Consider the following 25,897-nt stretch of genomic DNA (forward strand, 5'->3'; position numbering starts at 1 on the left):
ACTTAATAGCAATTTTACTGCCAATCTTACAGACTCCATTTTGAAAGAGTGAATTTCAATGAATTTATTGAGGCATCTGAGATTAATAATGGTGTGGAATGAGTCATCTGGCTTCTTGACTAGAAAGAGGAGGTTGTGGGGGGGGGGGGGGGGGGGGGGAGTAAAACCCCTTACCTCGTTGTAGCTCAGGAACCTTCACCAAGACACCCTTCTGGAGAAGATCCTGGATCTCCGATGTCTTCTGTTCTGTAGATGAAGAATGTATAGGGGTTAGAAGAAACTTCTCACGAGGGGTCTGCTGGAAATCAAATCGCAGTCCTGCTCTGATGATGCTCCGTATCCAAGGACTATTTGAAATACGTGATCAGGCTGGGTAGAAGGAGAACAACCTCCCCCCCACCTGGTCTGGCAGTCATTTTGGATCGTTGCGGTCCCGAGTGGTATTAAACATATACCCCCTACCTTTTCTCCTGGTGTCATATCTGGGTCTCTCTCTTGTTGTTCTCCTACGGTCAAACCACCTTCTGAAGGAGTCTCTTCTATAAGGCGGTCTTCCTAAATAGGGAAAGCATTTCTTGCTGTCGCCGGCTTTTTCTAGCAGTTCATCTAGCACCTTACCAAATAAGTAGACCCCCTCGCATGGGATACCGCATAAATTTGATCTGGCCTGCATGTCACCTGGCCAACATTTGAACCACAAGGCCCTACGGGCGGCATTGGAGAGGGCTGCGGATCTGGCTGCTAATTTCACAGAGTCTGCCGACACGTCCGAGAGGAAGGCCGCCGCTCCCTGGGCTGTAGTGAGGGAAGAAAGAATGTCCTGTCTGGGGACCTTATCTTTAAGCTGCTCTTCCAACTGGACCAGCCATATCATTAAGGACCTGGCAGTGCACGTGGCAACAATCGCTAGCCGTAGGGCTCCAGCTGATGTTTCCCAGGTTCCCTTGAGGAACACATCCGCCTTCCTGTCCAGCGGGTCCTTTAAGCTACCAAGGTCCTCAAAGGGTAGGGACGTCTTTTTGCACGATTTCGCGATAGCTGCGTCTAATTTTGGGGCTTTGTCCCATGAGGACGAAGCGGTTTCCTCAAATGGATACCTTCTCTTGAAGGCAGGAGGCAGGGAGCCTTTCCTCTCAGGTTTTTTCCACTCCCTTGTAATAAGGTCACTAATCTTGTCTACCAATGGGAAGGACCTTCGATTTTTCCGGTCCAGTCCCCGGAACATCGAATCTTGTACCGATTTCTCTGTCGGGGTCTCCTCAATCCCCATGGTGATGTTTACCGCCTTTATTAGGTGATTGACTTGCTCTAATGGAAAGGAGGAGGAGGATGATGATGATGATGATGATGATGATGATGATGATGATGATGATGATGATGAAGAATCTGACTTTTGCTCCTGCGAGTCGCTATCGGAGACCAGAACGGGGGATCTAGGGGATTTCTCCCTGTACCCGGTGACCGGAGATAGGGATCTAACTGAACCCCTAACCTCCTGCCTGACTATCTCCCATAAACTGGAGGTAAAGTCAGCGGTTTCCTCCGTGACTAGGCGATGTATGCAGGGCCTACATAGCTTCCTTCCCTGACTGTCTGGGAGGGGAACCCCGCATTCAGCACACTCTGTGCTTGCTCTTCCCAGAGCTCTTTTTCCCCTGGCAGAACTGGAGAGAGGGAACATAAGGGGAACAGAGAATCACGAAAGCGAACTTCCTCGCAGCTCACTTACCCTGCTCTTAACAGCGCAGTACCGGGTTCTGTGGGGGGACCATCGGAGCTGCCGATTCTTTACGGCTCGTGGACTTTCCAAGTTTCGCTTTCTGAGAGGGTCCATGTTCCTCAGAGCGGCTGCTGCTGCTTGACCGCTGCTGGGATCCCTCTGAAGGCTGAAGCTGCGTCTGTGGATACTTGTCCTGAGAATCTGGCTGCTCCTGCGACGCCAATATGAAAACAACATAGGGCCAGAAGCGCCTTAGAGCTGGTCTGAGGCTGTTTAAATAACTAGCCAAACCCCGGTACCGCCCTCTATGGGGCTCACAGGTGTTCCAAATCCATGCCTGCCAAGTACCCTCATGTCCGTCCAGCTCCCCCAGAGGCACACCCCTCTGACGTCACAGCCGCGGCCCCAGCGCGTCATACCGCGCGACGAGGCCGCGTCATCGGACCGCGCACCAGCGGCCCCCACCTCCGGCGGAAGCAGATGCCACGGACAGCGCCCACGGGTGACCCCGGGCCCGCGCCCCCCCAGGATTGGACCAGGAGGGACCCGGACCTACTCACACGTTACTTGGCGTCGGCCTCCAGAAGTAGGCTCTCCCCCTGAAGGCCTCTTCCACCTGCTACCGCCTGCACCAACAGTCCCCCTGCTGTGCGATGCTTCCAATACTCCGGACAGGCCGAGGCAGGGGACCCCCGCTGCCTGGATCGGCCTGCCGGGCATGGGATTCCATCCGGACTCCTGAAGAGGTATGTCTGAAGGGATCCCCTGTCAGGGACAGGAAACCAACTGAGGCGGGAGAGAGGGCCGCCCTTTTTATGTCTGTAGGTTTCCTGTCCCCGAAGGGCAGATGCCCTCTATCTCGTGGTGCTGTCATGGCAACTGAATAAAACCTTGTTTTCACTGCTTTTAATTGGTTTTCATGTTTTTCCATCTTGCATCAATAAATAATTTTGTTTGATGCACCTTATCCTGTGTTGTCGTGATCCTTATTAATCAGACATCTCCTTTATCTCTATACATATTTGTGCGCTTGGTGCCTCATTATACACTACATTTTGTTCCCATCCTTTTCACTATAATGAGGCAACAGAGTTACTCTGGACTCCATCTGGCCTCTGTTCAGCTGTGTCCTTTTCAGAAGTGCACAAAATTGTAGCCGACCGCATTTTAACACAATCCAAAAAAAAAAAAAAAAAAAAAAAAAAAAAAAAAGGGTACCGCCGGATCACAGATGACGTTTTTTATTTATAGGTCGGGTTGTTTTGAATTCGGCGATACCAAATCTCTGTACTTTTATTGTTTGTACATATATTTTTTTTCAGGAAAATCTTTATTCATGGGTATAATATATTTAGATTTAAAAAAAAAAAAAAAAAAAAAAATTTTGTACTTTGTCCCACTATGGGACTTTCATTTTTTTGCAGGCTGATCGCTTGTATAGTATAGTGGTGCAGTAGCATCCCTATGTTATGAAAACTGTCAACTCTGCACTGGCAGTCAAACTTGCTTCATCATGCTCTGCGCACAATCGAGCAACTTTGCTTGCTCTGGTGACGACATCGGGTCCCCACGTCAATGATCGGGACTCTGCGATGACGTTGAAGGGTTTCCGATCCAAGGGCTCCCGAAATCAGCTGACACCCGGCGCCGATCACCTGCTCACAGCCCCTGTGCACGCAAAATCGCTGGGGCGTGTCCATACATCCCAGGCCAATAAGTAAGAGGTCACAAGGACGTATGGATATGCATCAGGTAGTAAAGGGGTTAAAAATTATCTATTGTGTTAATTTTTCTTTCATAAATCAGTAGTATCAGAGAAATCTGCTTCTTTCTCGGCCAGGAGGAGAGGGAGCTCTGCCTCCTTCCTCCTCTCCCCTCTACATAAAATCCTATCCGTAACATCCGTCATATGCTATCTCGGTAACGTAATAATTTGTCTTCACTAAATGCAGATTTTACCTGAGCATTAGGAATGAAAGATCAGTCCTGGCAGAGAAAGAAGCAGGTCTGTGATAAGATACATTAAAGTTTCTTATTTACATTAAGTGATGAAATAGAAATTAAAATGATTTTTACCAAGTTAACCTGTACACACCTGACTTAATTAAATACCACAGTCACTGAAAAAAAAAAATCACACATTACCTTTAAGAATAACATGTCCGAAAAACAGTTTTGCTCCAGGTGAAGTCTTACCAGTACTTAAATCCTTCACTGAAAGAGAACAACCAACAACTTAGTCTGAAAGAAATATAAATATTAAAATGTTAGACATACCAAGTAATTTTACTCTTTAGAATCAATGACATCACCAAAGAGAGAGGGAGAGAAGGTCCCAACTTTCTTACAAACGTGAACTTCACGATAATCTTGCAGTCTGAACAAGCTGACGATCACCCAATAAATGAGCAAGACGCTCTTCGTCAGGTGTAATAATCTTTTGTGCTACATGAAAAGATCATAGTTTTCGACAGCGCATCTTTCTGTGTAAACAGGACTCGTGCTACCGAGAAAAATGACAACATATGTATACTGACCGTTCAGTAAGCATCAGAAGTGTGGTCTGCCTGTATAAACAAGATATTACAGGACCACCGATCACAAAACAAGTTACTGATCGTTTAGTGCTGCACAGCATCTCATGTAAATGGACCTTTAGTCTTTCCAAAAATGTATTCTGTATGAACATGGATATCCCTCACAAAAAAGTGCTTGAGTGTGATGAAGAGGCTTCACTGTACCACTGAGGTCATCCTTCCACTCATAAGAATTAGTGCACACTTGTGCATCACCTGACTGCAAACTGGCAGCATTAACTAGGCCTTAAAGGGCTCAATTACTACTGGACTAATGTGCCTAAGAAAAATCCATACATATTTAACAGATCTGCAAGAAGTGAAAAGGCTGTAGACTATAAGCGGTCGCTGTTAGGCTACAGGCCTCACGTGACTAGAGATGGCCAGGGAACACAGTGATCAAAGAGGAGTCATTCCATGTTTTGTTTATTCTATTAGGCACATCAAGACATTCAACAAGGGTTGTTTAGGACTATATTTTTTTTTTTTACACTATTGGCCTAAAAACTAACTGGCAGGTAGCTGCTAACAGAGGCATCTACCTGCCTGTTCTACTTGGTGCCGACTCAGAGCGGTCCCTGACTGCTCTAGATTGCAATTTGACTGCTCTGAAGTCAACAGAGCAGCTATTCTTCCAGGCTGCTCTGTCGACAGGGAGTGACAGCTGACGTCATGCTGATTGACAGCCAGCTCCAGGCATTAATGCATCGGGGACCCTGATATCAATCAGTATGACTGACAGTCATATCCCTTCAACAGAGCAAAGTGGAAAAGAAGCCGCTGCTCTGCAGACGTGCCGTCAGCGGAAAAGAAGCCGCTGCTCTGCAGACGTGCCGTCAGCGGAAAAGAAGCCGCTGCTCTGCAGACGTGCCGTCAGCGGAAGAGAAGCCGCTGCTCTGCAGACGTGCCGTCAGCGGAAGAGAAGCCGCTGCTCTGCAGACGTGCCGTCAGCGGAAGAGAAGCCGCTGCTCTGCAGACGTGCCGTCAGCGGAAGAGAAGCCGCTGCTCTGCAGACGTGCCGTCAGCGGAAGAGAAGCCGCTGCTCTGCAGACGTGCCGTCAGCGGAAGAGAAGCCGCTGCTCTGCAGACGTGCCGTCAGCGGAAGAGAAGCCGCTGCTCTGCAGACGTGCCGTCAGCGGAAGAGAAGCCGCTGCTCTGCAGACGTGCCGTCAGCGGAAGAGAAGCCGCTGCTCTGCAGACGTGCCGTCAGCGGAAGAGAAGCCGCTGCTCTGCAGACGTGCCGTCAGCGGAAGAGAAGCCGCTGCTCTGCAGACGTGCCGTCAGCGGAAGAGAAGCCGCTGCTCTGCAGACGTGCCGTCAGCGGAAGAGAAGCCGCTGCTCTGCAGACGTGCCGTCAGCGGAAGAGAAGCCGCTGCTCTGCAGACGTGCCGTCAGCGGAAGAGAAGCCGCTGCTCTGCAGACGTGCCGTCAGCGGAAGAGAAGCCGCTGCTCTGCAGACGTGCAGTCAGCGGAAGAGAAGCCGCTGCTCTGTAGACATGCAGTCAGCGGAAGAGAAGCCGCTGCTCTGTAGACGTGCCGTCAGCGGAAGAGAAGCCGCTGCTCTGTAGACGTGCCGTCAGCGGAAGAGAAGCCGCTGCTCTGTAGACGTGCCGTCAGCGGAAGAGAAGCCGCTGCTATGTAGACGTGCCGTCAGCGGAAGAGAAGCCGCTGCTCTGCAGACGTGCCGTCAGCGGAAGAGAAGCCGCTGCTCTGTAGACGTGCCGTCAGCGGAAGAGAAGCTGCTGCTCTGTAGACGTGCCGTCAGCAGAAGAGAAGCCTCTGCTCTGTAGACGTGCCGTCCGTGGAAACCACGGAAATGCAGTGGTCGGTGATCACTCTGTGGTGGCAGTGATCGGCGCCAGTGTATACTATGAGTTATTTTTATATGGTTTCAATCAGTTTAATATAATATACACTGAGATGAGGTAAGCAAAAGGTCACTGAAACTTACTTAAGATAAAGGAATGTAAATTACTGGTCATTTGTTTATCCATCAACAAAGGAACATTGATATTCAAGGCAACTACCCTAATTAGATTGGGTGTGTTAACTTTCCCAAGGATGTTATCTTGTGCTCAGAAGCCCCTCCTCCAGCTTGCTGTATTTCTGCCATGTGGCACACATGAGGCTCCCTCTAGCTTCCTGTATTATATACTGGTTAAAACAGGTATTGAGGGGATGTGTTTATAGCCAATGCACAATAGACTTGTGACATCATTCCCCATATGGTGGGGCTGGACACCTTTTAGCTGGACATTTAAAAGAACTAGGACACATGTGCTCACTCTCTTTTGGCTCCTGGAGGATGACTGGTCGACGTCTATCTGAATAATGTAACGTATGAATAACGCTTGTTTCTGATTACTGCATATGTATTTATAGTTTTATACTGTTTATTATTTGATCTTATCACTTAAGTAAATCAATTTAGTAAATTCAATTCTTGTGTGAGCATTTTCTTATTCATTACAATCCATTGGAACCCTTACAATACAAATTGGTGTCAGAAGTGAGATTGTTTTGAATAAAAATGTTTGCAAAATTGAATAAGTTTGTTAAGAGTAGGAAAGCAGTTGAGAGTAGTGTCAGATCTTTGCCAGAATGGGTGTTACCAGGAAAGTGGACCCCAATGGCACAGGAATGTAACAAATATATGGAGGGACAGCGCTTATCAAACCCTCAGGATGTGGCTGGCAAATTTGATCTCTCAAGGTATGATGCAAAAGAGCAGAAAGCTGCAGCAGCCATTAGATGGATATGTGTGCAAGTGTCCCAAAAATTACAGGAGGAGATAGATAACTTGCGTTTAGAGCTGCATACAGCTATAGAGCAAAGGATTAGCTTGCAATCAGCCTTGAGAGACCAAATGAAACAGCATGACAATATGCAAAGGAATTTTGAAGCTTATGTAATGAAAACACGGGTATTACATACCTGGTAATGTGTTTTTCATGAGACATGACGGCACCACGAGAGAGGGGATCCGCCCCACGAGGACAGGAAACCTTCAAGATAAAAGGGGGCGGCTCCTCTCTCCGCATCAGTTGTTTTACAGAGCACGAGAGGAACTCCGCAGGTTAGTGCACACATAAATAATACATATTTTATACTGCTAAATTTCCAACACCAAGGGAGTGTATAATATTAACAAAAAACACCCCACTAATGATGTGATCAGATAGGGCGGGAATATAAGGGTGCCGTCATGTCTCATGAAAAAACACATTACCAGGTATGTAATACCCGTGTTTTTCTATGGTACATGACAGCACCACGAGAGAGTTACAGAGATTTGTATTCTCTTTTTAGGGGGGGGATCACTGCCTGTAACACTCTTCTCCCAAATGTGAGATCAGAGGTGGCAGATAGGTCTAATCTGTAATGTCTGAAAAAGGTAGATGGAGAGGACCAAGTGGCCGCCTTACAGATCTGGTCGATGGAGGCGTCCGCTTTCTCCGCCCAGGACGTTGCCACGGCCCTCGTGGAGTGGGCTTTTAGGCCCTGTGGAACAGCCCTACCTGCACTACTATATGCTAGAATGATGGCCTCTCTCACCCATCTAGCTATAGTTTGCTTAGAGGCTTTACGGCCTTTCCTTGCCCCCTGATATGAAACAAATAAGGCCCTCTGTTTCCTCCATGGTTTTGTCACCTCTAAATACTGTAGGATACATCGCCTAACGTCTAAGCAATGTAATCTCTCCTCCTTTTTGTTACCTGGGTTAGGACAAAAGGATGGCAAGGTTATTTCCTGAGCTCTGTGGAATTTCGACACTACCTTAGGGAGGTATGCTGGATCTAATCTCAACACGACTCTATCATCCATAACCTGAGTGTATTGTGGATCTGCTGATAGTGCGTGTAAGTCCCCAACCCTACTTGCCGATGTGAGCGCCACTAACAAGGCTGTTTTTAAAGTTAACACTTTATCTGATGTTGTGTTTATTGGTTCAAATGGACTTTCCGTTAGAGACGATAGGACTAAATTTAGATCCCAGGGAGGAGGTTTAGGAGATGGGACAGAGTCGGCTCTAGCACAGGCCCGGATAAATCTGGCGACCCATCTATCGCTTGCCAGGTCATAGTTAAATAATGCTGCCAGGGCTGAAACGTGTACTTTCAGGGTGCTGACCGCTAATCCCAAGTCTAAACCCCTTTGTAGGAATTCTAGCACTGCCCTCACAGGCACTTCCCCCTCCTGTATAGGGCCTGAGGTGGACAAAAATTTCCTCCATATCCTCCCATATATTTTTGTAGTCACTGGCTTTCTGCTACTGATTAGGGTGGAAATCAATCTTGCTGAAAACCCTTTCTTCTCTAACAGCGACCTTTCAAATTCCAGGCTGTCAAATGCAGCCTGGAGTTCGGAGGATGACTGAAGGGACCCTGTGTTAGGAGGTCGTGATCCTCTGGGAGCACCCATGGGTCTGTCACTGACATCACTCTCAGCCAATAGAACCACGGCCTTTTTGGCCAAAAGGGAGCTATCATAATTACTCTGGCTTGGTCCTCCCTGATCTTTTTCAGGACTAATGGAATGAGGCATATCGGAGGGAATGCATACAGGAGACCTGACGTCCATTTTATTCTGAAGGCGTCTACCGCCAGTGGCATGTCTGCTGGTCTTAGGCTGGTTTCACATTTGCGTTTTTTAGCGCTGGAAAAAAACGCACACCTGCGCATGCGTTTTTTCCCCTATATTTAACATGGGTGCGCATACCTGCGCGCTGGTAAGCGCATGTATGCGATTTTCATGCGCTGCGTTTTTTTGGGGTGTGCGTTGGGATTTTCCAGACGCAGCATGTTGCATTTTTTGGCCCTGCAAAAAAGCGCATGCGCACATATGCGCACGTTTTGCGCTAAAAATGGCCATTATAGCCTATGGATGCGCATATGTGCGCACTGGCATGCTCATGTATGCGTTTTTTTGCATATGCGTTTTTTTTTTTAAACCATGGAATTTAGGGGTTTGGGTTAGAGTTAGGGTTAGTTAAGGGGGTTTAGGGTTAGGGTTATGGTCAGGGTCAGGGTTAGGGTTGGGGTTTGGGTTAAGTATGGTTTTGTTAAGGATTAGGGTCATGGTTAGGGTCAGGATTAGGGTTAAGTATGGTTTTGTTAAGGGTTAGGGTCAGGGTTAGGGTCAGGGTTAGGGTCAGGGTTAGGGTCAGGGTTAGGGTTAAGTATGGTTTTGTTAAGGGTTAGGGTCAGGGTTAGGGTCAGGGTTAGGGTCAGGTATGGTTTTGTTAAGGATTAGGGTCAGGGTTAGGGTCAGGATTAGGGTTAAGTATGGTTTTGTTAAGGGTTAGGGTCAGGGTTAGGGTTAGGGTTAGGGTCAGGGTCAGGATTAGGGTTAAGTATGGTTTGGTTAAGGGTTAGGGTCAGGGTTAGGGTCAGGGTTAGGGTTAAGTATGGTTTTGTTAAGGGTTAGGGTCAGGGTTAGGGTTAGGGTTAGGGTCAGGGTTAGTTAGGGTTTAGGGTTTGGGTTAGGGTTAAGTATGATTTGGTTAAGGGTTAGGGTCAGGGTTAGGGTTAGGGTTAGGGTCAGGGTTAGTAAAGTCATGGTTTGGGTAGTGTGAGGGGCCACCTAAAAATGTTGGAAAAAAACGCAAACGCGGTAAAAACGCGCTAAAAACGCAAACGCATAAAAACGCTGCGTTTTTTTCATGCATGCTCATAAAAATGCTTGAAAAAAACGCAGCAGTTGTATGCTTATGTATGCGTTTTTTCAATGCGTTTTTTTGCGGGAAAAACGCGCTGCAAAAAAAAGCAAGTGTGAAACTAGCCTTAGGGAGCAGAATTTTTGAACTTTTCTGTTGGTTTTTGAGGCGAAGAGATCTATTATGGGTTTTCCCCACCTCTGCACAATTTGCTGAAAAATGGACTCTTTTAGGCACCATTCGCCTTGCTTTAAGTGGTTCCTGCTCAGAAAGTCCGCCTTCAGGTTGTCCGCGCCTCAGATATGCAGGGCCGATAATGAAAGGAACTGATGTTCCGCCAGAGTCAGGATTCTTTTTGCTATTTCCATCAATGACCGAGAACGAGTGCCCCCTTGATGGTTCACGTATGCAACCGCTGTACGATTGTCACATGATGTCCTCTCAGGTGTGTTAGTAATCCTTCCAGCGCTCTTTCGATGGCTAGCAGCTCCCACTCGTTTGAGGATAGATCTTTTTCCTCCTGAGCCCAAGGATCCTGGAGCCACAGGGTGTCTAGATGGGCTCCCCAGCCCCATGGACTGGCATCTGTCGTGACTACTCTGGAGGCTGCATATGTCCAGGGTACTCCCCTCGGAGCGGACTCTATCTGTAACCACCATTTTAGCGACTGGAGTACAGGATCCGGGATGGTGAGCTTCTGTTCTAACTGCCCCTGAAGCGTCAGATCGCTTTGTAACACACACCACTGAAGTTCCCTTGTGTGAAATTGTGCCCATTTTACCGCTGGTATGCAGGAGGTTAGGGACCCCAGCACTGACATGGCTTTCCTCAGAGTCATTGTTGGCTTTCCTAATGTTGTTCTGATTAGGTTTTTGATTTTCTCTTCTTTTTCCTCTGGGAGGCGACACTCCTGTATTACCGAGTCTATTGTTAGGCCCAAAAAATTCTGGACCATCGTTGGCTCCAACCTGGATTTTTTGAAGTTCAGTTGCCAACCCAGAGTCTGAAGAGTCTCTATCACTGTCTTGACTTGTTCCTGACAGTGAGCGAAATCTTTCCCCACTATCAGGAAGTCGTCCAGATATGGTATTACTAGAGCATCTTTTTCTCTGAGATGTGCCGTGACCTCCGCAATTAACTTCGTAAAGACCCGGGGGGCTGTTGCCACCCCAAAGGGCAGAGCCCTGTATTGAAAATGATGCCACTGAGAGTTTATCTGGACTGCCACCCTGAGATATTTGCGGTCTTGCTGCCGGATCGGGACATGATAGTAGGCGTCCTTGAGATCCAGGACCGACATGTAACACCGAGGGAAGAGGAGTTTCACTGTAGATCTTATCGTCTCCATCTTGAACGATGGGACTATTAGATACCTGTTGAGGCCTTTCAGATTTACAATCGTCCTCCAGGAATCGTCTGGTTTCTTTATCAGAAATAGGGGGGAGTAAAAGCCTTCCTTCTTTTCCCCTTCTGGAACTTCTTCCAGTACGAGTTTTTGTATAAGCGATAACACCTCCCCTTCCAAACTCTTTTGTCTTTCTTGGGATGATTGTACCGGAGTTTGAATGAATTTTTGTGGTGGCCAGTGGTGGAACTTTAACTCCAGACCTGACCCCACTATCTGTCGGATCCAGGTACTGGATGAGATCCTTTCCCAGGCTGGGAGGAAGTGAGAGAGCCTTCCCCCCACCTGAGAGGGACCGTCACTGGGCGGGTTTTTTGGCTTCTCTAGGGGGCTTACTAAAATAGAAGCCTCTCCCTCCTCTGTATCGCCTGTCAGAATTGTTCCGGTCACGGTCTTTGAATTGTTGCCTTCTAAATTTTCGGCCCCTCTGAAAGGAGCGCCGAAAGGCCTGAAATGGTTGTTTCGGAAAATTCTTTTTTGTGTCACTCGCTTTTTCCAGTACTTCATCCAGTGCTGGACCGAATAAGAAATTTCCCTCACATGGTAGAGAGCAAAGTTTCAGTTTTGCCTGTGTGTCCCCCGGCCAGCATTTGAGCCATACCGCACGCCGTCCTACATTTGTTAAGGCTGCTGACTTTGACGCTAGTCTGGCCGAATCTGCTGACGCCTCTGCGAGAAAGCCCGCCGCCGCTCTAATAGCCGGTAATGATTCCAGAATCGTGTCTCTGGGAACTCCTTGTTCTAATTGATCCTCCAAGTTGTCTGTCCATATCTTTAGGGACCTAGCCACACACGTGGCTCTCTTCCACTAGCCCCATGGTAGATCTAACTGCTTTAATGAGTTCATCCGTAGTTTCTACTGGAAACGTATCTTCCCCGTCCGAGCTACTTCCTGAATACTGCGACTTATTTGAGTCGTCCTCTGACTCTGTAGAGTCTTGTTGAGAGACCCCTGAGGGGCTTGATCTCCTAGTTTTCCTCTCTGTAACCACAGTTTGTAATGCGCTTACCGATTTGGAAACTTCTGTCTGAATTATGACCCTCAGACTATCCGAAAATGAGGGTGTCTCCTCCGCTATGGTTTTGTTAATGCACTCCTGGCATAACTTTTTGTTCCAGGCTGCTTCTGTGGGAGTTTTATATAAGGCACATTCTTTATTTTTTGCCTTTCCTCTACATTTCTTAGGGACCTCCTATACTCCACCCAGTCAATGTATATAAGAGGAGGAGGAGAGGGAAAGAGAGGAGAAAAGAGAAAGAGAATAGACATTAGTTTACTGGACTTTCTCGAAGTTCACTCACCACTCGGACGCTTCATGAAACGGGTACCGGATCTGGAGGTTGGCTGGTCCTCTCACTGTCTCCCAACGAGACTATGGACCCCTCTTTTCTGCGGTGACGATCCGCCCGTGCGCTGCCCGAGTGGCTCACGCTACTGCTGCGGCGTGCCTTTGCTTTTTCTTCTGAACATGACCGTCTTTCTTTTGCCTCCTGGCGCGGTTGTACATGCTCCGGCGAAGGGCTATCCATTATGCTGCTTATGGCTGCAAGCAGTCACCCCACTCAAAACTGGTGCTGTGACGCCTGCTCGCCTTTCCTGGTGATCTTAAATAGCAACCCTTTTTTTTTTTTTTTTTGACCGCCTGGTCTCGCACCTGCCGCTTGTTGTGTGGACGCGTGCGCGCCCCCTGCATCTGCGTGCCCCTCCCGGGACCGTGCACACTTCCTGCTTCTCCCAGGCCCCGCGGTGCTGTGCGCGCTGTTCCTCTTCCGGGTCGCACGCAACCACTTCCGGTTCGTCGGCCATCATGCGCGCTCCCAATGCGCGCCTCTCCCGGTGTGGCCAGATGAACCCGGGCCGGGTGAGCGCTTGGGCTCTGCCTGTTTCGGGGCCCCCAGACACCCCTTACCCGCCGATGGACCTGGAACAGCGCTGTCTCCTGACTGCAGGTACTCTGCGGGGTCCGGTGTCTGGGCTTCAACAGGGAGGGTCACTGTCCGTGACCTCCGAGGAGCTCTTCTGCCCGGGCACCGATGTGTCCTGGGCTGCATGGCCACTGTGTGTCAACAGGGAGGGACACTGCAAGTGGCCTCCCTGGACCTGCTTTGTGTGCCGCCATCTTGGAGGGTCCACCGCCAAGGTACTCCGCTTCGCCTGGGCATCTGCCCTCTGGCTGTGGCCATGCCTTCGCTCAGGGGGGACATAGGCATATATGGCCCCCGAGGCGACTACCGGTACCCGGTGTCGGGTGTAGCAGACCCATGCCTGCCATTAATCACCCGACCCGGGTCCAGGCATCCTCTTCTTTCTTCAAAATCTTCAAGAGGCTTTCATCTTGAGGGTTCCCCGTCGAGGACAGGAAACCAACTGATGCGGAGAGAGGAGCCGCCCCCTTTTATCTTGAAGGTTTCCTGTCCTCGTGGGGCGGATCCCCTCTCTCGTGGTGCCGTCATGTACCATGGAAAAAATGTGAATAAGAATAGGCACAGGAGGAGACAGCGGCCAGGGACAGATATTTGTACTGCACAGATTAGAACCATGATTGCACATGAGAAATGGTCAGATTTGCTAGAATGTGATTTCTGTAACAGTGAGACAGATGAGGAAGAAAAGCAAGCCAGACCGATTGTGACTACTAAAACTAGGAGAGAAGTCACACAGCGTAGTGGAGATAGGATGGATGCAGGAAATGCGGCTACAGGAGCAGAAGCTTCAATGACCAAGGAAACTAGGAATTATACAGCCGGAGAATTAACAGAACTAATACCAGGTACAGGCAGCAAGCAGGAGAACCTTTGTTAGCATGGATTCTCAGATTATGGGATCAGGGAGCCGATACTATAATCTTGAACCGTCTTGAGGCAGTAGGACTTTGTAGTATTTGTATTGATCCTATGGTGCGTCTAAAAATGAGGCGTGCAAGGGACACAACAGAGACTTTCTCTTTGCTGCATTTGGTGAGGGATTCTGTGGCACAAGTGCATGACTCTTCTATGGAAGGAATACCACAGACACGATGGGAGACTCTGGCGGATGGAGTTCAGAGATTGAGAGAAATCGCAGGTATAGGTGGCATAACTCGAAATCCTTTGCCTGATCTGAATGATCATTTTGCTGTTGTTGAGGATTGGAAGGGACCAGATGCTGCAATATTGACAGTATTGATGAAGAATAAGTTCATAGAAGGTGCCCCAGCGTCATACAAAGCCCCATTGTTCACTATGTTCAGTGCACTTATGGGAAATTCCACAACTGTATACACAGCATGCAATTTAATCTCCCAGCTATCTGCTCTAGAGAGAGCAAAAGTGTCAAAAAATAGTACAGTAAAGAGAGTAGATCAAGAAAGGAGAAAAGAGGATGATACCCAAATAAGAAAGAGCAGGGCGGAGTTGTTTTGTGACCTGATAGCTAGTGGGGTTCCTTTCCAGGAGATAGATGGGATCTCTACAAGTGACTTGTTGAGAAGATGGCAAGATCTGAGGAGGAAAAGTAAATTGCAACTCGCCAGACCCAAGAGGGTGGCGACAAATGAGATAGGGGGTTGGAAAGATAGAGGTGGGACACCTGATGGAAGCATATAAAGCCCCTACTGTAACCACCCCTTACACTCCTCCAATACCATGGCATACTACACCCCCTGCCAAGATTCCCTCATGGACTAATTTTAAATGCAGATTTTAGATAAAAGTTGTGGAACATCCCTGAAAATTGTTGTTTGAACAGTTTTGCCATTTTTTGATGTCTAATGATGTTTGTTTTCGTTCTAGAGTTTCTTAGAGAAATAATCTTGTGAGCATACTGTGACGTATGCACTGGCTGATATATGATGAGAAATACTCCTGTGAGCACACTATGAAGTATGCGCTGGCTGATATATGATGAATTGGGTTTGGTCTTGGTGATGCATAAATGTGCATTCCTCACCTGAGGGTTTGTAATAGTCCTTGATGTTTTAAAAGGCGAAAGACCACAGCATATATAAGATGATTCTGTATGTGGGAGCCATTAGAGAAACATACAAGGTAAAGAGGGAGTGACAGCACAGACAATGAATTTAAGACTGACCTAAAGTTAGATGACTGATAATATACTGGGGGGGTTGACAAGATAAATAGATGACTTATTTGTACTAAGTGTTGTATTGTCATTGTATGTGCTTTGTGTATTTGTCATGGATATCCCTTGATAAAATTGGTTCACAGCCAAAAAAAAAAATCCATGTGGTATTTTTACTTTTTATTTGGTATATTTTTATTTTTTATGAGCTCATTTTTTGAATTTTAACTGTACTGTGTTTAGCATTCTTGGTTTGTAAAAGGAATCTTTTTTTTTTTTTCTTTTTTCAGTCCACTACATGTTGGATTTTTTTTTGGGGGGGGTGTAATTAACCTTTTGTTTGCAGGAGTAAAAGAAGAAACCTTGGCCATTTAATTAACATGTAAATACAGTGCACAGTAAAATAGTTCATTCAGTAGTGAAAAAGGAGTCCATCTACCTAATATAAGCTGGTTACACAAAGTGTGTGTTAGTCTATATGTAAATGAGAATCTCTCCTGCTTACTGAATGAATGCATTAGGTGAAGCCAGAGTGTGTGTGTGTTGATGTAATGTATATATTATGATGTAAAAATAATAATTTGCTAGAATTGGGTTAATAGCAAATTGGTTTGGGTTCTGTTTTCCTTAACATGTAATTGTACTGATTCTGATTAATAGTAACATTATTTTGTGATCTCCATGAACATGATTGTACTGGTAATTATGATCATCGTTATTATGCAAATGTGATTGACATAAATTTGATGTGTTTGATAACTGGTGTGATATTTTGATATTATGATTTATTTCAGTGTATAAGTCCATACACATATGATATATTTTATGTAGTAGTTATTATCTAGAGTAGAAATATTTGCTACAGTAGAAAATGTCAAAGGTCATTCTGGGCACAATTAATTTGGACCAACAAACCTACAGTAATTTTGTTCGATTCATTTGATCAAGGGGTGGAAAACAAGCCACCAGGACTGAGTTATATTGAACAAGTTAATCTATCTTGGACTGTGAATATATCATGGACTGAGTTATTTTGGACTGTTGCTTTGGACTGAGTTAGCTCTGCCAAGACTTTGGAACTTTCAAGTATGATTGTGAATTTCACTTTCCCCTCAGTGCAGGCTGTGTCTTGGGTGTAGACTGAAGATGTCCAATTGAGCGCTGAGACTGAGCCCAGATGATGCTGAACCGTCACCAGGGTGAATCCTCATGACTGCCAGCTGATGACAAGTGAGGGGACAACTAACCCTAGAAGCTTCTGCCGGAAACCAAATGGCATATAAAGTGAGGCCCTGAACAGCTGCAGCAATAGAAGATGAAAGGACTCTTATGCTCAGTCACTGGACACCTGCACCGAGGGGTTAAATGAAGGGCAGGGACAGATTGCTCTTTAGAGTCTGTTCTTTTGCTAACCAGGGAAAGAAGTGAAGTCACCCCAAAGTGATGAGGGCATAATACTCCCTGTGCTTCCCTGCAACAGAGACCCATTTAAAAATTGCGGTCAAGAAGATCTGAAGTGAGAAGATTTCTACAGACATTTGATATTTCAGCACCTGCTGGTCCATTGTTGTTTTTGTTTTTTTTCCGTTTTAAGCCCAGGATGTTGCTTTTACCAAAGCGGTTTTCTATTGGTAGCAAATAAATAAATGTATATATAAGCAATGCAAATAATGATAAATGGAATAGTTTAGTGGCAGGTTAATTAATTAAAGTGATTGAAACCAGGGGTGGAATGTATACTAGGAGTTATTTTTATATGGTTTCAATCAGTTTAATACAATATACACTGAGATGAGGTAAGCAAAAGGTCACTGAAACTTACTTAAGATAAAGGAATGTAAATTACTGGTCATTTGTTTATCCATCAACAAAGGAACATTGATATTCAAGGCAACTACCCTAATTAGATTGGGTGTGCTAACTTTCCCAAGGATGAAACTGGAAGGAAAGCGGCTTGCTTATACAATGGGAACACCACAGATATAAATGATATGCACACAATTTTATTGAAAAAATCAACACAGACAAGGAAAAGCACAAATTCCATAAAAACATGTGCAAACAGAATCATAAACCATGTCATGTAGTACTGACATGATAACCCACCCACATCAAAAAATCCCACAGAAATAGACAAACAACCACATGAAATGTCTAGTATAGCATAATTTGAATGAAGTAGATCCAAAAAAGATCTAAAATGCACAATAAAAAAAAAAAAAAAAAAAAAAAGGGTATGCAGTTGAAAACTATTCACAGCACCATGAAAAATGTGTATGCAAAAACCTTATGGGAGGATGAGGCTGATATGTGTGCACCCCTGGTGTGATTAATAAAAGCATGCAAACCGCATGTTACCAGGAAAGTACAGCCAGTAAAAAATTGAATGCAAAAACCCATATAGGACAAAGGAGCTGGTGACTGGGCACCCCTGGTGTGCTGAGTGAGTACATGTAGACCACAAACAACCAGAAGATGCAAACAATAACCATCAATTATACCAGAACTCCATGGATACACATATAAAAAGCGATGAAAGTGCCCAGTGCCTCTGCGAGATAAGATGGTGGGGGGGAGCAACCCCACGCGTATCGCCACCAATGAGTGGCTTTCTCAAGGGAGGGATAGAGCGCTAAATCCATGTGTGTGTCGGTCATATTTATATGGTAAGCACATGTGCAGTATAATTAAGTTAACACTTACTGGAGTGAGGCAACGAGAGAAACACATGGCAGTGGCCATCTTGTCAGCATAACATGGCTAGCAATAAAGTTGAGCAGGGTGGTTAGACCACGCATGCGTGGAGAGCATCAAGAAATCAAGCGATTAGATACAGATACAGCCGCGGCCATCTTGTCAATGTCAGACAAGAGGGCAATAAAGTTTGAACAAATGCACCAAGGAAAAAAAAAAAAAAAACCCAAAACATATGTTTATAGGCATTCGCGTAAAATATGCGCCTGCGGCATCTGGAATATAGTTGATTTTTATTGTAAAACAGTAGATACACTCAGTTAATCACCACAGAATGTGCATCTAAATACTGTACGTACTATATACCATATATAATGAAATGATCACAATATGCTCCAGATAGAAGCCTGCGCAGACATTTACACATGAAGGTAAGCACACATGCAATGAAGCACATGCCCAAACATCCGTGCAAAATTTTTTGCATCTATAATCCTCAAGCTGAAATCTACCCTAATCAACCAAATGGGCACAATACGCTGCATATAGAAAATGGATATTGGTACTATTTTATAATTAGTGGCATACAAACATCTATCAAAAACACAAATATGAAATCAGAAGCATAAAAAAATCTATAGAAATAAATCTAAGTATATCTCCATATGATGAAATAAACGCATCCACAGTGTATGCGTTTATTTCATCATATGGAGATATACTTAGATTTATTTCTATAGATTTTTTATGCTTCTGATTTCATATTTGTGTTTTTGATAGATGTTTGTATGCCACTAATTATAAAATAGTACCAATATCCATTTTCTATATGCAGCGTATTGTGCCCATTTGGTTGATTAGGGTAGATTTCAGCTTGAGGATTATAGATGCAAAAAATTTTGCACGGATGTTTGGGCATGTGCTTCATTGCATGTGTGCTTACCTTCATGTGTAAATGTCTGCGCAGGCTTCTATCTGGAGCATATTGTGATCATTTCATTATATATGGTATATAGTACGTACAGTATTTAGATGCACATTCTGTGGTGATTAACTGAGTGTATCTACTGTTTTACAATAAAAATCAACTATATTCCAGATGCCGCAGGCGCATATTTTACGCGAATGTCTATAAACATATGTTTTGGGTTTTTTTTTTTTTTTTTCCTTGGTGCATTTGTTCAAACTTTATTGCCCTCTTGTCTGACATTGACAAGATGGCCGCGGCTGTATCTGTATCTAATCGCTTGATTTCTTGATGCTCTCCACGCATGCGTGGTCTAACCACCCTGCTCAACTTTATTGCTAGCCATGTTATGCTGACAAGATGGCCACTGCCATGTGTTTCTCTCGTTGCCTCACTCCAGTAAGTGTTAACTTAATTATACTGCACATGTGCTTACCATATAAATATGACCGACACACACATGGATTTAGCGCTCTATCCCTCCCTTGAGAAAGCCACTCATTGGTGGCGATACGCGTGGGGTTGCTCCCCCCCACCATCTTATCTCGCAGAGGCACTAGGCACTTTCATCGCTTTTTATATGTGTATCCATGGAGTTCTGGTATAATTGATGGTTATTGTTTGCATCTTCTGGTTGTTTGTGGTCTACATGTACTCACTCAGCACACCAGGGGTGCCCAGTCACCAGCTCCTTTGTCCTATATGGGTTTTTGCATTCAATTTTTTACTGGCTGTACTTTCCTGGTAACATGCGGTTTGCATGCTTTTATTAATCACACCAGGGGTGCACACATATCAGCCTCATCCTCCCATAAGGTTTTTGCATACACATTTTTCATGGTGCTGTGAATAGTTTTCAACTGCATACCCTTTTTTTTTTTTTTTTTTATTGTGCATTTTAGATCTTTTTTGGATCTACTTCATTCAAATTATGCTATACTAGACATTTCATGTGGTTGTTTGTCTATTTCTGTGGGATTTTTTGATGTGGGTGGGTTATCATGTCAGTACTACATGACATGGTTTATGATTCTGTTTGCACATGTTTTTATGGAATTTGTGCTTTTCCTTGTCTGTGTTGATTTTTTCAATAAAATTGTGTGCATATCATTTATATCTGTGGTGTTCCCATTGTATAAGCAAGCCGCTTTCCTTCCAGTTTCATGTTTCAATTTTTGACTTGCTTTTGGTGAACCCCCCATATTTGATTTCATTCAGCGGTGCCCTCCAATCTTCCCTCTTTGTTCAAACTTTCCCAAGGATGTTATCTTGTGCTCAGTAGCCCCTCCAGCTTGCTGTATTTCTGCCATGTGGCACACATGAGGCCCCCCTCTAGCTTCCTGTATTATATACTGGTTAAAACAGGTATTGAGGGGATGTGTTTATAGCCAAAGCACAATAGACTTGTGACATCATTCCCCACATGGTGGGGCTGGACACACCTTTTAGCTGGACATTTAAAAGAACTAGGACACATGTGCTCACTCTCTTTTGGCTCCTGGAGGATGACTGGTCGACGTCTATGTGAATAATGTAACATATGAATAATGCTTGTTTCTGATTAATGCATATGTACAGTCATGGCCAAAAGTTTTGAGAATGACACAAATATTAATTTTTACAAAGTCTACTGCTTCATTTTTTCTAATGGCAATTTGCATATACTCCAGAATGTTATAAAGAGTGATCAGCTTAACAGCAATTACTTGCAAAGTCAATATTTGCCTAGAAAATGAACTTTATCCCCCAAAATACATTTCAATATCATTGCAGCCCTGCCTTAAAAGGACCAGCTAACATCGTTTCCGTGATTGCTCCATTAACGCAGGTGTGGGTGTTGATGAGGACAGGGCTGGAGATCAATCTGTCATGATTAAGTAAGAATGACACCACTGGACACTTTAAAAGGAGGCTGGTGCTTGGCATCATTGTTTCTCTTCTGTTAACCATGGTTATCTCTAAAGAAACACGTGCAGTCATCATTGCACTGCACAAAAATGGCCTAACAGGGAAGCGTATCGCAGCTAGAAAGATTGCACCTCAGTCAACAATCTATCGCATCATCAAGAACTTCAAGGAGAGAGGTTCCCTTGTTGCCAAAAAGGCTCCAGGGCGCCCAAGAAAGACCAGCAAGCGCCAGGACCGTCTCTTAAAAGTGTTTCAGCTGCGGGATCGGGCTACCAGCAGTGCAGAGCTTGCTCAGGAATGGCAGCAGGCAGGTGTGAGTGCACGCACTGTGAGGCGGAGACTCTTGGACAAGGCCTGGTCTCAAGGAGGGCAGCAAAGAAGCCACTTCTCTCCAGGAAAAACATCATGGACAGACTGATATTCTGCAAGAGGTACAGGGAGTGGACTGCTGAGGACTGGGGTAAAGTCATTTTCTCTGATGAATCCCCTTTTCGATTGTTTGGGACATCTGGGAAACGGCTTATTCGGAGAAGACCAGGTGAGCGCTACCACCAGTCTTGTCTCATGCCAACTGTCAAGCATCCTGAAACCATTCATGTGCGGGGTTGCTTCTCAGCCAAGGGAATGGGCTCTCTCTCAGTCTTGCCTAAAAACACAGCCATGAATAAAGAATGGTACCAGAATGTCCTCCGAGAGCAACTTCTCCCAACCGGCCAAGAGCAGTTTGGCGATCAACAATGCCTTTTTCAACATGATGGAGCACCTTGCCATAAAGCAAAGGTGATAACTAAATGGCTCAGGGAACAAAACATAGAGATTTTGGGACCATGGCCTGGAAACTCCCCAGATCTTAATCCCATTGAGAACTTGTGGTCAATCATCAAGAGACGGGTGGACAAACAAAAACCTTCAAATTCAGACAAAATAAAAGCATTGATTTTGCAAGAATGGACTGCTATCAGTCAGGATTTGATCCAGAAGTTGATTGAAAGCATGCCATAGAGAAGTGCTGAGGTCCTGAAGAAGAAGGGTCAACACTGCAAATATTGACTTGCTGCATTAACTCATTCTGTCAATATAACCTTTTGCTACTCATAATATGATTGCAATTATATTTCTGTATGTGATAAAAACATCTGACAAACACACATAAAAACCAGAGGGCAGCAGATCATGTGAAAATATAATATTTGTGTCATTCTCAAAACTTTTGGCCATGACTGTATTTATAGTTTTATACTGTTTATTATTTGATCTTATCAATTATTAAGTAAATCTATTTAGTAAATTCAATTCTTGAGTGAGCATTTTTCTTATTCATCACAATCCATTGGAACCCTTGCAATACAGCCAGACATCAGGCAAGTACTTAGCAACTTTATTAAAATGACCTATAGTCATGTCGCAATACCTCACACTGTCTGGAACATATTTCTGTACATTGCAGTATGGATTCTAGAATTACCGTACATGCAAGAACATTTACTCACCTTTGACTAAAATGATGGCTCGAGCCGCATCAATATGAAATAGCTCCCCCTGAAAGCATCCGTGAATAGTTGTGATCTTTATATTTGTCCCAATAAACCGGCTTAGAAAGTCTGTATCTGTGACTGGGTCCATATTAAAGCTAGAACTCATTCCCTGCAAAGTAAAGAATTTATGGTAGTTAGAATTATAAGAAATAAATAAAAAAAAGTTAACAGGATTAAACTACAGAGAGAATTGTAGGAGACTGGCTAAGGCTATGTGCACACGGTGTCAGATTTGTTGCTTTTCCGCAGCGTTTTTTCCGCGTGGAAATGCTCCAAAAATGCAAGTGATTACTTATGCAATGTTAATCAATGGCATTCCTGAATTGGTGTGCACATGCTGCGTAAGTTTCCGTCCTTATCTGCAGCATTTTATTTTCCGCAGCATGTCAATTCTTTTTGCGGATCTGCTGGGTTTCTGCACCCATTGTCTTCCACTGAGTCAGTCAAATCCGCAGCAAAGTTGCAGGTGTAAAAAGGTTTGCAGATTTACTGTGGATGTGCTGGCAAAAACGCTGCAGAAAAGGAAATGATATATCACAAAGGTTATGTCACTGTCAGGTGACCCAATAACCAAGAGTGTCACTCATTTCATAAAATACATGTTTTATTAAACATTAATTGACATACAACCATAAAACCATTGCCTCAAACCAACACTTATAGGAAGGAGAAACAGCAAAAGGATACAATTCCAATTATATAATGTGTCAAAATTTAAAGAAAATGACTACAGTATCCTGAATAATATAATATGCCCAACAATATACTTAGTATTTATTGATTAGATACATTTTTAATTAAACTATAGAAAATTGCATGCAAAAACCTGCATAGATGCGAATAAAATTTACTGCCTTAATTTGAATAGAATCTAACACATAATTCACACCATTGAATGACTATTCATTAATCAGCTATTGCTACAGCCTCTCATGTATGCAGGTTAAAATGACCCAAAGCATGAAAATAAATGTGATGAATAAATCGCCAAATACATATTACCTGAGCGGTGTGCACAGTGGAGTTAGGCATAGAGTAGGATGCTGCTTCCCCGCACCCCAACGCGCGTTTCGCCCGTGCTTCTTCACACCCCCAGGAAGAAGCACGGGCGAAACGCGCGTTGGGGTGCGGGGAAGCAGCATCCTACTCTATGCCTAACTCCACTGTGCACACCGCTCATGTAATATGTATTTGGCGATTTATTCATCACATTTATTTTCATGCTTTGGGTCATTTTAACCTGCATACATGAGAGGCTGTGGCAGCGCTGTATCAGCAATGGCTGCATATATTGCATATTGTGGGTGATTAGAATCCACATATGTGTAAGACTATGGTGGTGTAGCAGCAGCAATAGCTGATTAATGAATAGTTATTTAATGGTGTGAATTGTGTGTTAGATTCTATTCAAATTAAGGCAGTAAATTTCATTCACATCTATGCAGGTTTTTGCATGCAATTTTCTATAGTTTAATTAAAAATGTATCTAATCAATAAATACTAAGTATATTGTTGGGCATATTATATTATTCAGGATATTGTAGTCATTTTCTTTAAATTTTGACACATTATATAATTGGAATTGTATCCTTTTGCTGTTTCTCCTTCCTACAAGTGTTGGTTTGAGGCAATGGTTTTATGGTTGTATGTCAATTAATGTTTAATAAAACATGTATTGTATGAAATGAGTGACACTCTTGGTTATTGGGTCACCTGACAGTGACATAACCTTTGTGATATATTTGTGCACTGAGTGTAGCCCACTCCTTTTGAAGGATAATGGGCTTGGGTATTGTGCTTAGAAAAGGAAATGTCAGAGTGTGTGGGCGGAGACTACGTGTGGGCAGAGAATATTTTCGTGTCTGTTTGCGGGTGTCTCTGTGTTTGTGCGTGTGTGAGAGTGTGCGGCTGTCTGCGGTAACGCTACCGCCGATATGATCAGTCACAGCGCTGCGGGATCATGCTGGCAGATGTCAGCATGATTCCGCAGCTGACTGTGACCCGCAACGGTGACCAGCAGCAAAAAAAACAAAAAAAAACACAGGCGTTGGCTGATGAGACTACTGCTCTCATCGGGCTATGTTTGCTGTCACTGATAAGTGACAGCAGGTACCGCTGATGGGAGAGAAGTATCATCTGCCAGCGCCTGTGCTCACAGTAAAATTACATATATAGTCCCATAAAAATAAAAACTCATTATACTCACCTCACACCAAATCCCCAAAGCCCTCATCTCCTAGGAATAATGTAAAATAAACCAACATATACTCCCTGTCCGCCATAGTCCAGGTACTCCAAGTGTCCCACGGCGATCTCACGTGCAGAACAGTCACAACGTAAGATGTGACTGCTCTACCTGGCCTCCGGCAATACACTGCGGGAGCAATTAGTTCCTGTCAGTGTATCAGCTGATCAGCTACGGTGCTTTCACTTACGGCACCGCTGCATGGGAAAGTTCTCACACAGCGGTAGTGCCACAAGTGACAGCACCAAAGCTAAACTCCAGCGAACTCTCACAGCAGTGCAGTGATACACTACAGGAGGGATCACCTCCTTTTAGTGTATCAGCGGAGACCGCAGCTGTCTGCCTAGCCATTGCTGGTTAGATTTTATAGGGGGACCCCATATCAATTTTGACCATTTTTTTCTGGGGTTTCCCTGTAAACTATCCAGTAAAGACTAAGCAAACATCTGTGAGCTGATATTAATAGCCTGGGAACCTTTATGGCTATTTTCTCCTTCCCAAAAATATTAACATCAGCCGTCGGCTTTCCCGCTGCTCGTTATGAAGATTACGTGGAAGCCCACGCAATTTTTTGAAAACTAAACAGATATTGCGTTTCACGCAGATCTCATGTGCATGAGTGGTGTGTTTTTTTATTTAACTCTTTATGTACCATTTTATTAATGAGGGTATCTGGCTGACACCTGTTCATTACTAAACCTATTTTACACTTATATATATTATATATATATATATATATATATATATATATATATATATATATATATATATATATATATATATATATATATATACACACATACATACACACACAGATATAGTAGGGATTCGACTCGCCCAGGAGCCACGGGAGTCAATCAGGAGGCACGTTCCTTTAAAAGTTCATAGGGTTTATTGCTTCATAACCCATAAAGCAGCACATAACACAAGGAATAGCCTTTAGCTCAGGCGAAAGCAAGCATAAGTGTCCATGATTTCAGGCTCAGTCCTAGAGCCTCAGAAAACACAGGAGGCTTATCCGTCCTCACATACAGCTAATATCCACAGGCCTCACCCGGTCAGCAGCCTCAGCACGTGGTCTTCAGGAAGGTAGCACACCTTCCTTCACCTAGGCCTGTCGAGACCTTCCAC

At 44.5% G+C, this 25,897-nt stretch overlaps 1 protein-coding gene across 1 annotated transcript in view; it reads right to left on the reverse strand.

The window, feature by feature from the left end:
• The window catches only part of EXD1 (exonuclease 3'-5' domain containing 1), a gene marked incomplete at its 3' end in the record, with an annotated part of 139,771 nt that overhangs the window by 83,129 nt on the left and 30,745 nt on the right, over nucleotides 1–25,897 (reverse strand). The window contains exons 2-4 of the mRNA XM_073567291.1: nucleotides 22,477–22,630; nucleotides 3,866–3,934; nucleotides 175–246 (exon numbers count right to left, since the gene is read on the reverse strand). Coding sequence (XP_073423392.1) covers nucleotides 175–246; nucleotides 3,866–3,934; nucleotides 22,477–22,630 — 295 coding nt within the window. The remainder of the gene's footprint in view (nucleotides 1–174; nucleotides 247–3,865; nucleotides 3,935–22,476; nucleotides 22,631–25,897) is intronic.

The sequence above is a fragment of the Dendrobates tinctorius genome, unplaced genomic scaffold (genome assembly GCF_039654945.1).
Source record: "Dendrobates tinctorius isolate UK_male_01 unplaced genomic scaffold, ASM3965494v1 ptg000019l, whole genome shotgun sequence".
In the NCBI taxonomy this organism is placed as follows: domain Eukaryota; kingdom Metazoa; phylum Chordata; class Amphibia; order Anura; family Dendrobatidae; genus Dendrobates; species Dendrobates tinctorius.